The 13,830-nt window shown below is 40.8% G+C and overlaps 1 protein-coding gene across 1 annotated transcript; it reads left to right on the plus strand.

Annotated features, from left to right (window-relative positions):
• The first annotated feature begins 534 nt into the window (after positions 1-534).
• LOC135469003 (uncharacterized) lies at positions 535-13,803 on the plus strand. The gene is made up of 3 exons (XM_064747516.1): positions 535-1,526; positions 6,407-6,595; positions 12,646-13,803. Exons 1-3 carry the CDS (start codon positions 932-934, stop codon positions 12,747-12,749), a joined length of 888 nt encoding a protein of 295 aa, XP_064603586.1. The 5' UTR covers positions 535-931; the 3' UTR covers positions 12,750-13,803.
• Positions 13,804-13,830: the final 27 nt, after the last annotated feature.

A 13,830-nucleotide genomic window follows, 5' to 3' on the forward strand; every position in this document is an offset into this window, starting at 1 on the left:
TCTAACGACAAAATAGTCAGTTAAAAGGTACATACGCCTTGAACCATTCTGAGATTTACTATCAAGAAAATTACTCTGCCTGTTGTAGATGTCTCTATCCAATCTTCCTGTCACTCAAAGACCATAAACCCGAAACTAGTCTATATGAACACTTTAAATCGATTAATTTTCGATTGCTAGTGCACGTTTAGCCTTTCTCTTTGGGATTATCAGCTTATTCACGGACTGATTGGACATCATCACCTGGCGACGGGAGACAGGTAGTGCGGGCATGCAGCCCGGTGCTTCCAGATAGATGAAGATACAAGCCGCTACGCATCGCGCTGACGAACAGCTCCGGAAAAGCGATCATATCAGCGGGAAACAGGTTTCATTAGCCTGGCCTCGCGATCGGTTGAGGATCAGCTCTCTCCGGTCCTGATCATAGTTTACCTGTAATCAGTGGTGACCATCCCTTCACAGGGTTCACCTGCGAACCATGGACGGATGGACAAATCAGGAGGGTAAATAGTCAGCCGCCTTTATCAACAAACGTCGTTTTATGTACATTTACAAGCACGATTCTGTCTTACTTACAGATTTACCCATATTGATCTCTTTTGTTAATGATTCTTCAACCAAGGTCAGTTATTATTCAACGAACATGTAGGCCGGATGTTAATTTTGCGGTGAAAATCCTCAATGGGCACCAACTGACCAGTTTCACTGAGGGCTGATGTTTGCTTGGCGTTTGTCTACCAAGGATGACCACAATACCGTTTTGCCTTACTTTCATCAGACAATTTGTCGATTAGACTCTGAACTCGCCTTCGATCTTATTTAGTTTCGGATGGAGGAGGCTACTGTGGCTAATTCTCTGGTGAACACTGGTGGTTATATTGATCAAGAGCAAGACAGATAAATGCCGATGAACGGTTCGTGTTCATAGAGTATGGCTTCAGAGGGGAAGGGACAAGGTGGCATGGACAAGTCAACCGCCTCCGGAACGCCACGTGCTGACCTAAACGGGACAGCTGCCAAAGAGGAAACAAAGAAAACGGCATCTCCAGGAAAAGTTTATCCAAAATCCGTTGATGCAAAGCCAAACAAGGACACCAAACCAGCGTTTGCTTGGGGGAAACTGAACACAAAGGCTCTTCTTCCGGGACAGATCCAGTCGTCGAGAGATGACGGTGGTGAAGAAACAGGTAAGAGTCCGGAGGCGTCAAACGATGGTCTCAATGCTTCTAGGACTCGTAAGTCCACTCTCGTGTTGCCTGGCACGGCACACGGGGATTCGGACGGGGATAAACTGTCAGACGGTCCCCCAAGAGACTCTACTTTCGTCTCGATGGATTCTCTGTCCAGGCGTTCCGTGGATTACCGTGTCCCCACCCCGACCGTCCTTCCGGTTAACAACAACGAAGAAGAGAAGACCAAATCTGTCGTGTATACAGACGATGCTTTAATCCGACTGGCTATACCTTACTTACCTGTAGGCCTGGCCGTGACATGTTTGATCACGAATATACTTCTACCAGGATCCGGTAAGTAAACTTGCACTTCTGCTTACTTCTGCGAAGTTTATAAGGAAAAAATGCATATAGTTGCAGTTATGTTAGTGGGGTTTTTTTGTTATACGATTTGGAATACTTTCATCAGAATCGATCGCCATGATTAAAACATTTTTGGCTGTTCTTCCAGATAATGAACTGTAGCCTTGCTCTTATTTTTAAGACTTATATGTGTATTACTACATAGCTGGTAGTTTGGAAAAGGGCATGGTTATTACCTACATGTACAATATTTATCACAATTAACATTTCCTGTTAAAGTTGTTATTTTTGTGAAAACCATCGATTTTTTTTGTAGTGCATATAGCCCCAGGAAGTAAACGGTCCATTCTGCCTATTCCAAATCCCATTTTTACGGGTATCAGTTCATTTATTAAAGGGAAAGACGGGTGTGGTTATTTTCAGACACTTCACGTAGAAGTTTACATTGTTGTTTTTTAACCAATCGGGTTAATCATTTTGAACAATTTGAGAAATGTCTTGTGTACTGCTCAGTCTGAGACAGACGTTTCTCACTGAATAACCTGAGAAACGCCCTATATACTGCTCAATCTGAGAAAGACGTTTCTCACTGATTAACTTGAGAAACCCCCTGTATATTGCTCAGTCTAAGAAATACGTTTCACGCTGATTAACCTGAAAAATGTCTTTTACTGCTCCACGGAGGAATACATTTCTCACTGACCATTAAACAGAGAAACATCTTGTGTACTGCTCGAACTAAAAAACACTTTTCCCACAGATTACCCTGAATAAACGTCTTTGCTCAATCTGAGAAAACAGCCTTTTCACTGCTCAAGTTTACTACTGGGTGGGTCTTTTCAAGTTACTTTGTCTTATGCCAATATGCCAACATGTGGATATTTTATTTTATATTTTATAGGATTATGTTTATTTTTTTAGTTCGGGTTTTATTACATTTTACACTTTAATGGTTTCTGTTTTTTTTTAATTTTTTTTTCATTCTCCCCTTATTATGTTATGTAAGGGTAAACACACGAAAGTATTGATCATGTTAATTTTTTACGATAGTTCCACTAAAGGCTGATCAGTCTGTGTATACTTCTCATGAAAGATTAACTGTTCATGGCATAGCGAAGTGTTGCACCGCTCCATAAACGGTCTAAAATGCAAAATGACATTAGTGCTATCAGGTTTCTGGCATATGACAACCTATGGCGTGCGATAAATGTATTGTAATTACGGGTGGCAATTCGCCCGAGGCGCAAAACATCAGTGAAGTACATTAACAACAATGGGAATGGAAACAGATATACTCCCATGTATAGGCGTACATTTTACTACCATACTGGCGTGTAGCCAGACCTCACGTCTGTACACAATTCTCCATATGATAGATTTGGAAAAGGAATAAACACAAGGCCTAATAGACGGTGGTCCAGCGTCTATATAAGAACATTATATAATTTAAGCAATACACCATATAACTCACAGGAGAAGACCAAGCCAGTTAAGTGAAAATATGATAGATTCAAGGTGTTGAGTCCATCTTGAAATACTGTTTTAACCTTTACCTTATATCATACGTACAACAAAGGACAAAATGTAACTCGATGCTTACAGGAAGAGTAGCTATCTCGGCCAACCAAGCCACACCCTAGGCCTACGTGAACAAGAAACGAGCTACCTTCGTGTAAACCTGCCAACCATTTGTTTTCTGTGTTTGCCATCCCTCTTGCTTCTAGAAGTCGCTCTACACAGTGGCGTGGCAGCTGCTATTGTCAAACTTTATGAGCACTTCAAGGGAAATAAGGCTTATGAACTTTCACTCTGTCGACAGAAGACAACCTCTATATCATTGAATGGGTACCATGGAGCCTTCGACAGTTTTACGTCACATCCGGGGTTAACTACAAACAGGGACAAAGCACTTTGAATATTGTGATTGGGGAAAACAATGTGTTCCATCAAATAACCTTTCGAAATAGAGACACAAAACCTGATGGTTAGCATCCTAGATTGCCCTGATTTGAATTCAAATAAATACGAGCTGAAAAATCGAAAAAAAAACTAAATTGCTTGCTATTATGAAATATGGCGAATCCAAATTACCCCTGTATGTCGCAAGAAGACATGGGATAGCTTCAGTTGAAGTGACCATTGACCTGTACTAACACTGCATGTGTGCGATATGATATCCGATATGTCTTAGGCGCTTACTGATCTATTGTATAACATTGATAGGAGAGATCGTGACAGGAGAGAATCTTTAGTCTAGGCTCTCGTATACCGTAATGCTTTAATTTGGTTTCTGGTCTATCCTGATCCGATCATGTTTGGCAAACAATTCAGAAAGCTGATCGATTGACAAAGCCGTCAATACTTACATTCTGTTGACAGTCACTCCTTCACGAATCTTAATTGTTAATGAGAGTTGGCGGCCATGATATTTACACAGACGCTGTGTATTTTGTCGGATGAAGCATGGCGATCCAACCGGCGTCTAAGCTTTCAATGAACGCGGTTATTTGCATTTCACCAGATCGACATTTAATCGAACTAGAAATGAAATGATCAGAGCCAATTTGAAAAAACGAATCTGGCAATAGCTGTATTGCATGCATGCTTGTTTGATCATCCATCTGCTTGAAACAATAGGTAAACAAGGCTGTATATTGAGTTACGTCATAAATAAACAACAGGCCATTAAGCGTATAAAGCCCTGCTTATTAGAAGATTGTGACACAGTATTAATTGGTAATCAATTGGAGATAGATTAACCGAACTTATGTCGCCGGCATTTCAGCACGCAGCAATGGTTGTGGCATTTATACGTCACGCAACCACTGTAAATGGCGTGGAGGAAGGCCTTTTACTGAAGGCTGTACACGGATTATGGCTAATAACCGCTACACTCCCCTTAGATCTCCCCAACTAAATAGATTGAACAATGTCGTCCCGGATTTACTTACAGTTCCGTAGATGTGGCCAGTCAATCATTACTATACCCATTTATGGCTATCTTTTACACGCTGGTCCGTGTTGACTATTTGCCTTAATTTCTGTGCCCGGCAAATTCCCCGATTCACATCTATGAATAATGGTGGCCATTTCTCTAGATAAGCCCTACAGAGCCAATTTATGAACACCGTTTACACATTTCCTCCTGTCATACTCAGACTCAAAGTTCTGATTCATGTCCACACGATTGCCGGCGAAGAGAAACTGTCGGAACTTTAACCAAACAATATAAGCAAACTAATAAGTGGACATTTTGACAGGGCTTCCTATTTTGACTGGGCTATATAGTATGACATTATCGAACGGTTTTTCGTTGCATTACGGAGATGGTCAGTGTGTGCTTACCACGCATCATGACCACGGCGATCAAGACTTCTCTATAATGATTTATAGTGGCCCAGGTCATACGAATTTAGAGATATATCCTAACGTTTTCAAAATTATATATAATGTACCTGATGAATTCGGTCGCATGGAGACATTGTCTGATTTATCGAGTGATTTATGTGCAGCTGTTTTTCACAGCAAGGATTGAGCTTCATTGGCAACTAAATTGTCAGAAGCAAAAAAAAATTATAATAATAATAATATCTTACTAATGCCCGCAAAGAGTTTGTTTTCTCTTTAATCTCTTAACTCCTATCTATCACAACAGTTATAGTGCAAGTGTGATCGAAGGTATATTTTAATTCTCAACATTCCTTCTCAACAAAATAGATGATACATTTTAGGCAAACTCAGTGAGTGATATTCAGCTGAGGTAATAGGCATGTTAACATTGGGATAAGTTTGGCCCTGCCCCCTACAGGCGATAAAGTGAGCTGTTCCATAGTGTTGCGTATACCTTTATTTGTGTGTGGTATATATATATATATATATATATATATATATATATATATATATATATATATATATATATATATATATATATATATATATATATATATATATATATATATATATAAATGGCATGATTTTGTTAATATACTGACCACATTTTAAGGTCATAGCTGAAGAAGTCTGTACACAGGGTTAAAATGAAAACTTAGTCTGAAAAACGCACGTTCCGGTGACCCACACTGCACACACCTGTCAGGTGTCATGAGTAGAGCGCGCGATGCACCTGTGTGACACGCGTCAATCAAGTGTCGTCTGGAAAAATTGTCTGGCTCTAGTGTCAGAGAAACCTTTCTGCCAGATAGGCACAAATTTTGCTGAATCAAGATGGGTTTTTTTCTGCGGCGGACAAGGAACTGATCACCTTTTCAAGTAAAACAAGGTAGAACATGATTTCAAAATAGAATATATAGTGTGAGCATTAAGGGTGTGGGTGGATCTATGCGTGGATGGATATTCATGGTCTTGGTGGACATGTGTGGATTGATATTCAGGGTCTGGGTTTATCTATGTGTGGATGGATATTCAGGGTATGGGTGGATATGTGTAGATGGATATTCAGGGTCTGGGTGGATCTATGTGTGGATGGATATTCAGGGTCTGGGTGGGTATGTGTAGATGGATATTCAGGGTCTGGGTGGGTATGTGTAGATGGATATTCAGGGTCTGGGTGGATCTATGTGTGGATGGATATTCAGGGTCTGGGTGGGTATGTGTAGATGGATATTCAGCGTCTGGGTGGATATGTGTAGATTGATATTCAGGGTCTGGGTGGATCTATGTGTGGATGGATATTCAGGGTCTGGGTGGATATGTGTAGATGGATATTCAGGGTCTGGGTGGGTATGTGTAGATGGATATTCAGGGGTCAGGCATTACATTACTCGTGACAAACTTTTATTCTTTATTGATATCCAGTTCACTATATGCAATATGCTGAATGAATAAACATAATCATTCCGATTTTTCTCCAGGTACGATAATTAGTGGTTTCTCTATATTCTGCTGCGGAAAAGCCCGGGTGCCAACGAAGGATGATCACGTGATAGTGACATTTTGCGTGAACGTGTGGGTGGGCGTGGCTCAGCTGTTCACAATCCCTCTCTTCCTCGTTGGTTGGTTCTGGAGTGTGGCATGGGGAATCAGGATGGTCCTACTTGCACGTAAGTTACTTCCCTCCTGAATGTGTAAAACGAAATTACGACAAAATAAAGTCATTTACGCCAGATATAGTTGTGAAAACAAAAATGTTGCAAACGAGCGAGTGAGCCTTAGTTTACGTAAGGTATAGTTGTGAATGCAAATATGTTTGCAAACGAGCTAGTGAGTCTCAGTTTATGTCAGGTATAGTTGTGAAAACCAAAATGTTTGCAAACGAGCCAGTGAGCCTTAGTTTACGTCAGGCATGGTTGTGAAAACAAAAATGTTTGCAAACGAGCGAGTGAGCCTTAGATTACGTCAGGTATAGTTGTGAAAACAAAAATGTTTGCAAACGAAAATTTTGACGCCCTCTGTAAGACAGTGTTACATTGAATAGCAGAATTTTGAAATTCTACATAAGTGAACTTTTGACACGTTTAGCCGGGTAAAACTTCATGAGACAGACCCGGATCATAATTTAAATACTGCAGAAAAGCATTTGTCGTCTTGCAGTGCACAATGTTTGGTCATTACTGGTTTGACATTTCATTTGAAGATGCGGTTCTGTTTGAGGCAAAATAAATTCAAGTACGAATTTACCAATTCAAATACGAAATTACCAATACGAAAAAATAAACATAGGTCCTTCTAGATGATATATAGGGGTGTTGCTGTGTGGTATGCATATCTGTACGTCACACGTGGGTAAGTACTTTGAAATCTTTGCAAAAATATATGGCTGTGGCCGAGTACTCCGGTTTCACCCATGCGTAAACAATTCTTGAGTTTGACCCTAAACAACAATTAAATAAATAAATGAATAAATCCCATTTGGGTGATGACGTCTTCTAATTTAAATGTTGCGGTCATTTCCATAGTCAGGAATGTGTCTCTAGCGTTATGTGAAAGAACCTGTCTGTTGTCGGTAATTATTGCCACACCTGGCAATAGGCCAAAGATACAGGACAGTGGAGTTAAGACAAGTATGCCTATTGTGCTGTAATATAATATAATGTCAGTCGTGAGCTGAAAGAACAAAGTCGTCTCTATACGCGACAATACAAGGGTCACCGATGGGCCATGGAGGCCATGTTGCTTTAAAATAAGCAAATATTACTGTTTTGACAAAGGTAGTATCATTAAATGGTGCCCAATAACTGTAGGTGATTCACACAGAAAACATGTTTGGTTGATCAAAGTATGACACAGACAACGGAACCAGCGATCTATTGCGGTCAAGTAATCTAAATCCTTGGGGTGGTTGAGGTGGGGTTGCGGTATGTTAACAAAAGGCACTTCATCTTGACGCATAATAGCTGAGAATATTGTATTTAAGCTAAATATAGACTTGTAAAAATACTTTTAATGATTTGTCGACATTTCTATTTTAATATCAAGCATTAAACCCGTATACAGCACATACAGCTTATGAGGAAGTAAGTAGCTGTAATTCAGTGAGTAGGCCTAATTACAACTTGATAGGCAAACGCTGCATTGATTTCATTGGCGTGGTCGATTCAAAGTGCATCATGGCGATCCTATGTTATGCCACAACATAACAGTATATTTGAGGGTAAATATTAGTTTGTTGTCTGTCCTCTTGTAAAACGTTTTGTGCTAAAATGGCCACTGCACAGTCGTCCGTAGACTCAGGATGAGACTGTGTCATCTGGTTTATGATGCAAGACAAATCTGAAATTGCTCCAGACGTCAATAAAACGGGGAGAAGTCTTTAAGTACATCATTATTGACGAGCGATTACGGGACGTGTTTTCCCCAGGTAAACATGGTTACCATAACACTGGCGCGATCTGGAGCCGTCCAGCGCTGAAACTGCCGCGATGACTGGAGATCCGATGATTAGAACACAAACGGATTACAGACGAGTCACTTACAGATGACGTCATGACAAGTCACGCGCAAGTCACCGGAAAGTACAGATGACGTCATGACAAGTCACGCGCAAGTCACCGGAAAGTACTCTAAATGGAAACATTGAGTACACAATTAACGTAAACACGTTCCTAACGATAACGGTAGAAACAGAGAGTGTTGTTTCTAACCAGGTCGCGTGGGTTTGAACGATTCTGGGTTAACAGGGTAGAGTCCTATCACTTCATCTTTATAGCCTTGGCAACCGTCTAGCTGAAGTAGAAACACAAGACAACCTTTCTTCCGTTGACTGGCATTTTGGTCGCAATTGCATGCACCGATACATGTTATTTGCCATCGCATAGTGGCGCCTAAAACATATTTGTTTATTCAGGCACGGTTTTTTCTTGTGTGACTGTCATTTCTTCTTTCCACGCTGAACAAGAGGCTACTGGTACATGTACCAAATTCCAGATACTTCAGTGCATGCATAAATACACATCTTACCCCTGACCAATGAGACCAGCTGTTCGAATTCAGCTTTAGTGTATGCATAACTACACATCTTACCCCTGACCAATGAGACCAGCTGTTCGAGTCCAGCTCTCGTTATATGACTTGGCAGCGATCTAACTTCACCTGCATGCGGTTTCTCATGTGGGAGGAGAGATTCAATAGTTCGTTGTTTCCTACTTCCATAAAGCATGCAGGCCGTCCTGTTGACAAGTATTCATCATATCTCCCCTGATTGCATGTATACACTAACGCCCACGATGCTGGTGTTTTGGTATCTTAAACACCTTATTCTGTTTACTCTCGTCAGATCAGGCTTACATTCAGTTGACTCCGCTCAATGGTTCTAAACAAATCCCAAAATGTAAATACAGGGCGCTTAAAGAGTATTGATAAGTAAAACACGGCTGAAATGCATCTATTTGAAAATAACCTTGATAGCACGACTGGCTTTGAAATCTCGATCGTTGGGTTGTCTAATATTTGCAGCGTCGACAAGGTCATGCTGACACCATTGCAAACTGACTTGGGGCCAACCTCAATACACTTATTGACGTGGGAAATGTTTACACAAACAACCAATTATGAAACAGGTTATGTCAGCCAGCTTTGGTATAAATTTGCCATCAAGTCTGGTGGGCTCATAATAGAAATCCTAAATCTAAAGATCTAAGAATGCATGCAGGGTTTTTTCCCTAAAGAGAGGTAAAATCAAAGTTCCGAAATATTGTTCTGGTGTTTCACCAACAGGTTTTGCTTCTTCTCACGAACACAGTTAGACAGGATTAGATGTTAACAGACACCCCAGCATTATTACGCAAACCTCGGTAAACAAACAGGACGGACATTTATCTAAAGACGAAGACTGCAAGACGTCGTGTGATTAACTCTTCCTTTTGCTGACGGTTTCAGTCTGGGCTGGACTCCTGTAGTTCCAAACACCATGCATGCTTGCCAGCTGCTGTCTCAGAATTGTCGATGTGGCTGTTCGGTGGTGAGCCTTTGCGAAAAATGTTTATCTCGGGATGCATTGGCGAATAAACTGAAATCTGGCGCAGCATAAGGATCGCGTCGTCGAGCCTATATGTATAGTGACAAGAATGTCGTTTGCAAGTGATTTACCATAACAGTAAATATTCTCACCTTTGGACACTGTGTATGAATTCACTGTCAGTCTCACGGTATTAGCAAGCCAAAACACCTGCATAGGGCATAAACTTTGAAGACATCTTCATCTTAGTAAAGACAAGAATTCGCAAATATTCGTGTTTCTCAGTGAAGTGATCGGATCGGGGATTAAAGCTAAGTGATTATTGTCGATTTTTTTCAGGAGTTTAACCATCTCTTTAGCAAGTTTTCTTGATCTGGTCTCTTATTGTAGCAGTGCGGTTTAAGCATTATGTCAAATATACCAAATCGAATTTCAATCTCGCAGTCAGTGAATTATTTCCAGGTCAAATAGCAGTATATTAACTATATCAGATGCGCGTTCTCTCTTTTGATTGTAGCTGTACATAAAAAGCTCTATGTCCATGTAATAAGCATGGATGTTGATGCAGCCAATAGCCGCATGAGTCATTTGTTACCTCACGTAACCATGCCATTTTGCATATTTAACATCTTGTCCTAGAAAAGACAAGTGTGTATCATTTTAAGCCTTGGTGTGGTTGGGTTCATTGACTTAATTTCATTGGTGTTTTTTTAAGTCACAGCGATCTAGTATGAATTGTAACGCACTGTTAATGGCAATCTACACTTACTAAATAATGAAACCGCGTGACTGAGACATAATTGAGCTGTCAACTTTATATATACGATTGAACTGCATAAAAGCCATAAAAATTCATACATCCTTCTGATAACCAGTGAATGTTAAGTTGTTGTCCCGACCCCCATATAGCTTTTATTGGCAGTCAGTTGCCATGGACGACTGTTCCACAACAGACTAGCTCATTTGAACTCCTAGCTCTAATTAGCCATGGAAATGAATCGATCCATCTCAGTATGCATCACTGCATGCTCAACGGCTTGTTGTAATACCAGTTTGAGAAAGTATAAAATCGATCTTTAGATTGTATGTCTTGTAAAGGTTATTTTTTTTTACTTTCTTTTGTTTCTTCAAGTTTTAAATTTCCGTTGTTACTGACAACACAGTAAAACGTACAAGCTGTCTTGTTAGTAATGTCAATATTTGTAGTGGGGCAGAAGACAAATCTCTCCTATTCTGAAACTCTGCATGTGAACTAAGCTCCAACTTCATTAAACGCTGTTAGCACCTTATAGCAGTAGTCCGCACCTTCTGCATGAAATGTCCATACATTTAGAACGTGCGTGAAACTGTTTATTTTACCAGGCCCCTCAAGCCCCTTGGCTTGATCAGTTTGCTGCAGAGGGCTATTTGCTGTTGACTTCATTTCTATCAATTTTTTTGTCGTTTTTTTTTTTTTTGCCACTTGTTTTGTGTGTTTGGTTGTGATTTTTGGTCAGTTTCAACATTATTGACAACAGACATTTTCAACACTGATCGACTATTTTATATTGATATCATATACACACTCCGACCTAAGTATATACAGCATAACACCAAGAAGGTTGTTACTTTTAAACTTGCCAAAGAGTGAAGTTTGACATAAAGCAAGGCCGGCAACGGTAGTGCCCTCATCAGTTTGACTAACTGCGGGAAAATTCGAATACATTGGTTTGCAGTTAAAATCTAGACCTCGAAACAGACATTCGCATACCAGTTCTCAGCCTTAACGGACCAGTGGTCTTGACAACGATAAACACTAACAACCGAATAAGTATGAAAGTATAGACGAAGTGTGAAATTAATTAGGACAGATTCATGCAGAGATAAGTAGTTTTCATTGATCACGGAAAGTGGCAAGCAATGATTTAGGCGAATGAAATTCAATCAGTGTTCAAATCGGGTACCACACCATACGGTACTTTATAAGTTGTCGCTAGTCAGAAAATGTATCTCAGTCGCGCCTTGATTGCAACTGTGCATTTATCCAACGCCTTATGTATTTGATTAGTGTTTTACGCCGTACTCAAGAATATTTCACTTATACCACAGAGGCCAGCATTATGAGGAGTGGAACCCAGGTAGATTCCGGGGGAAACACACAACCATTCGCAGGTTGCCGACACCTTTCCTCGTACGACCGGAGAGGAGTATGTGTAGCCGTCCTGTGAACCAGCAGACCCCATGCAGTTCCATACACAGTGTGTACGCGCAGGCCTTTTTCCTACTCTAGACATTGTCATTTACATGAAAGTTCAGAACAGAACTATATATAAATGGAGACTGATAGTGTCCACCATTCGCCCACCAGGTCCTAAAGGTCGCCCTTTGTTAAATATGACAACGCATTTTAGAGTAATTCTAGACCTATGTTGTCTAATAATGTGCAATAAACTTCACTGCTCTATTGTTTAACTAATCCTGCTTAAGCCATGGAGTTAGGGGACGTGGAAATTTCTACTATTTAAGCATTTACATGAACAGTTAGAATAAAACCCTGACTGAAGTAAAATTGACAACATGTAATCATTTGCCAAATGACACTAATGTAAATTCCCTTTGCTGTCCTGATTGTACTCTCTATGGTGTAGTCTTGGCGGTCACCCTGGCAGATTTATATTCCTTAATGTGTATGTCCAGCTATTTGTTTTGTTTCCACAGTGCAGCATAGACGAGAGCTTAAGCGACAGCGAGACAAGGACCTGCAGCAGTTGGCATTGAGCGCGTTCAGCTCGCCACGCCGGCCACGGATGCCGCCCATTTGACCATTGGACAATCGAATTATTGACCAATGTTAAAACTGAATGCAGATAATTTTGGGGAGCTGCAGCATGTCATATTTTGGACGGTGGGCAGAATGGACATATTACCATGTTGTGTTTGCTACATCAACAGATTATCCAACTACCAACACTGTGGACAGATGGACATGTTAGCGGGACATATCAACAGACCATCCGAGTGTTACCACAGCAGGCTGAGTGAACATGTGATGATGTGTTAGTCACAACAGCCCATCCGGTTGATACCAGTGTGTACAGATGGACAGCTCGTCATATCCAGTGACCATCCGAGTGTTAAGACTGGATGGTGCGGACATCAGATGATGCAGTGCATGCCACACCAACTGACCATCCGAGAACTAAGACGTGATGATGTTGTGCAAGCCACAGAGGCTAAGACTGTGGAAAACATGTACACTTAATGTCACGTAAGCCAAATTAAAACCCGAGTGACAATGGAGAGCATGGGCCCACGTGATACGACTGACCAAGTGTTTAACACTGATGAACATGTTATATGTTTGAGTTCAAGACACAATGTAAACCCAGAAAACAGCATGGGTGTCGGCTAACTGGATGCTGCTTGAAGCTTCGAATAGAGCAGTGATGATATTGTGCCAAGGGAGACAACTAAGTGTTGAGAGACAGGACAGCACAGACATAGAACAGCATTGATATGTGATATTTTTCCATTTTCAGAGGTACAGAGGACTCAGGAGACGAGGGTGTCGGTAGTGTTGGTGTCTTACGATTGGTAATTTATGGCCAGGCCGAATAGCACCACTGTGCTCTGTGACATCACTGGAAAGCACCATGTAATGTGCTCCTGTTCACAGGCCGAATATCACCACTGTGCTCTCTGACATCACTGGATGTTAAATTACGAGGTGGGCACATTCTGCTCCACATCCATTTTATGTCTTTATCTCATTTTCTACACCAAATTAAGAGGCAAACCCTACGTGGCGACGAATACTAGGTTTACCTTTTGTCTGTGATACATACTGATTACACTACTTCATGAACTGTCTCAGATTTCACCGAATTAAGCGTTTCAAATTTT

This window comes from Liolophura sinensis, chromosome 6 (genome assembly GCF_032854445.1).
Source record: "Liolophura sinensis isolate JHLJ2023 chromosome 6, CUHK_Ljap_v2, whole genome shotgun sequence".
Taxonomy (NCBI): Eukaryota; Metazoa; Mollusca; class Polyplacophora; order Chitonida; family Chitonidae; genus Liolophura; species Liolophura sinensis.

What these genes read in the sequence shown, in the direction of transcription:
- LOC135469003 (XM_064747516.1), top strand. Translation starts at nt 932, where the DNA reads ATGGCTTCAGAGGGGAAGGGACAAGGTGGCATGGACAAGTCAACCGCC. An exon ending in TATACTTCTACCAGGATCCG is followed by an intron (nt 1,527 to 6,406) that starts GTAAGTAAACTT and finishes ATTTTTCTCCAG; the next exon opens with GTACGATAATTAGTGGTTTC. An exon ending in CAGGATGGTCCTACTTGCAC is followed by an intron (nt 6,596 to 12,645) that starts GTAAGTTACTTC and finishes TTGTTTCCACAG; the next exon opens with TGCAGCATAGACGAGAGCTT.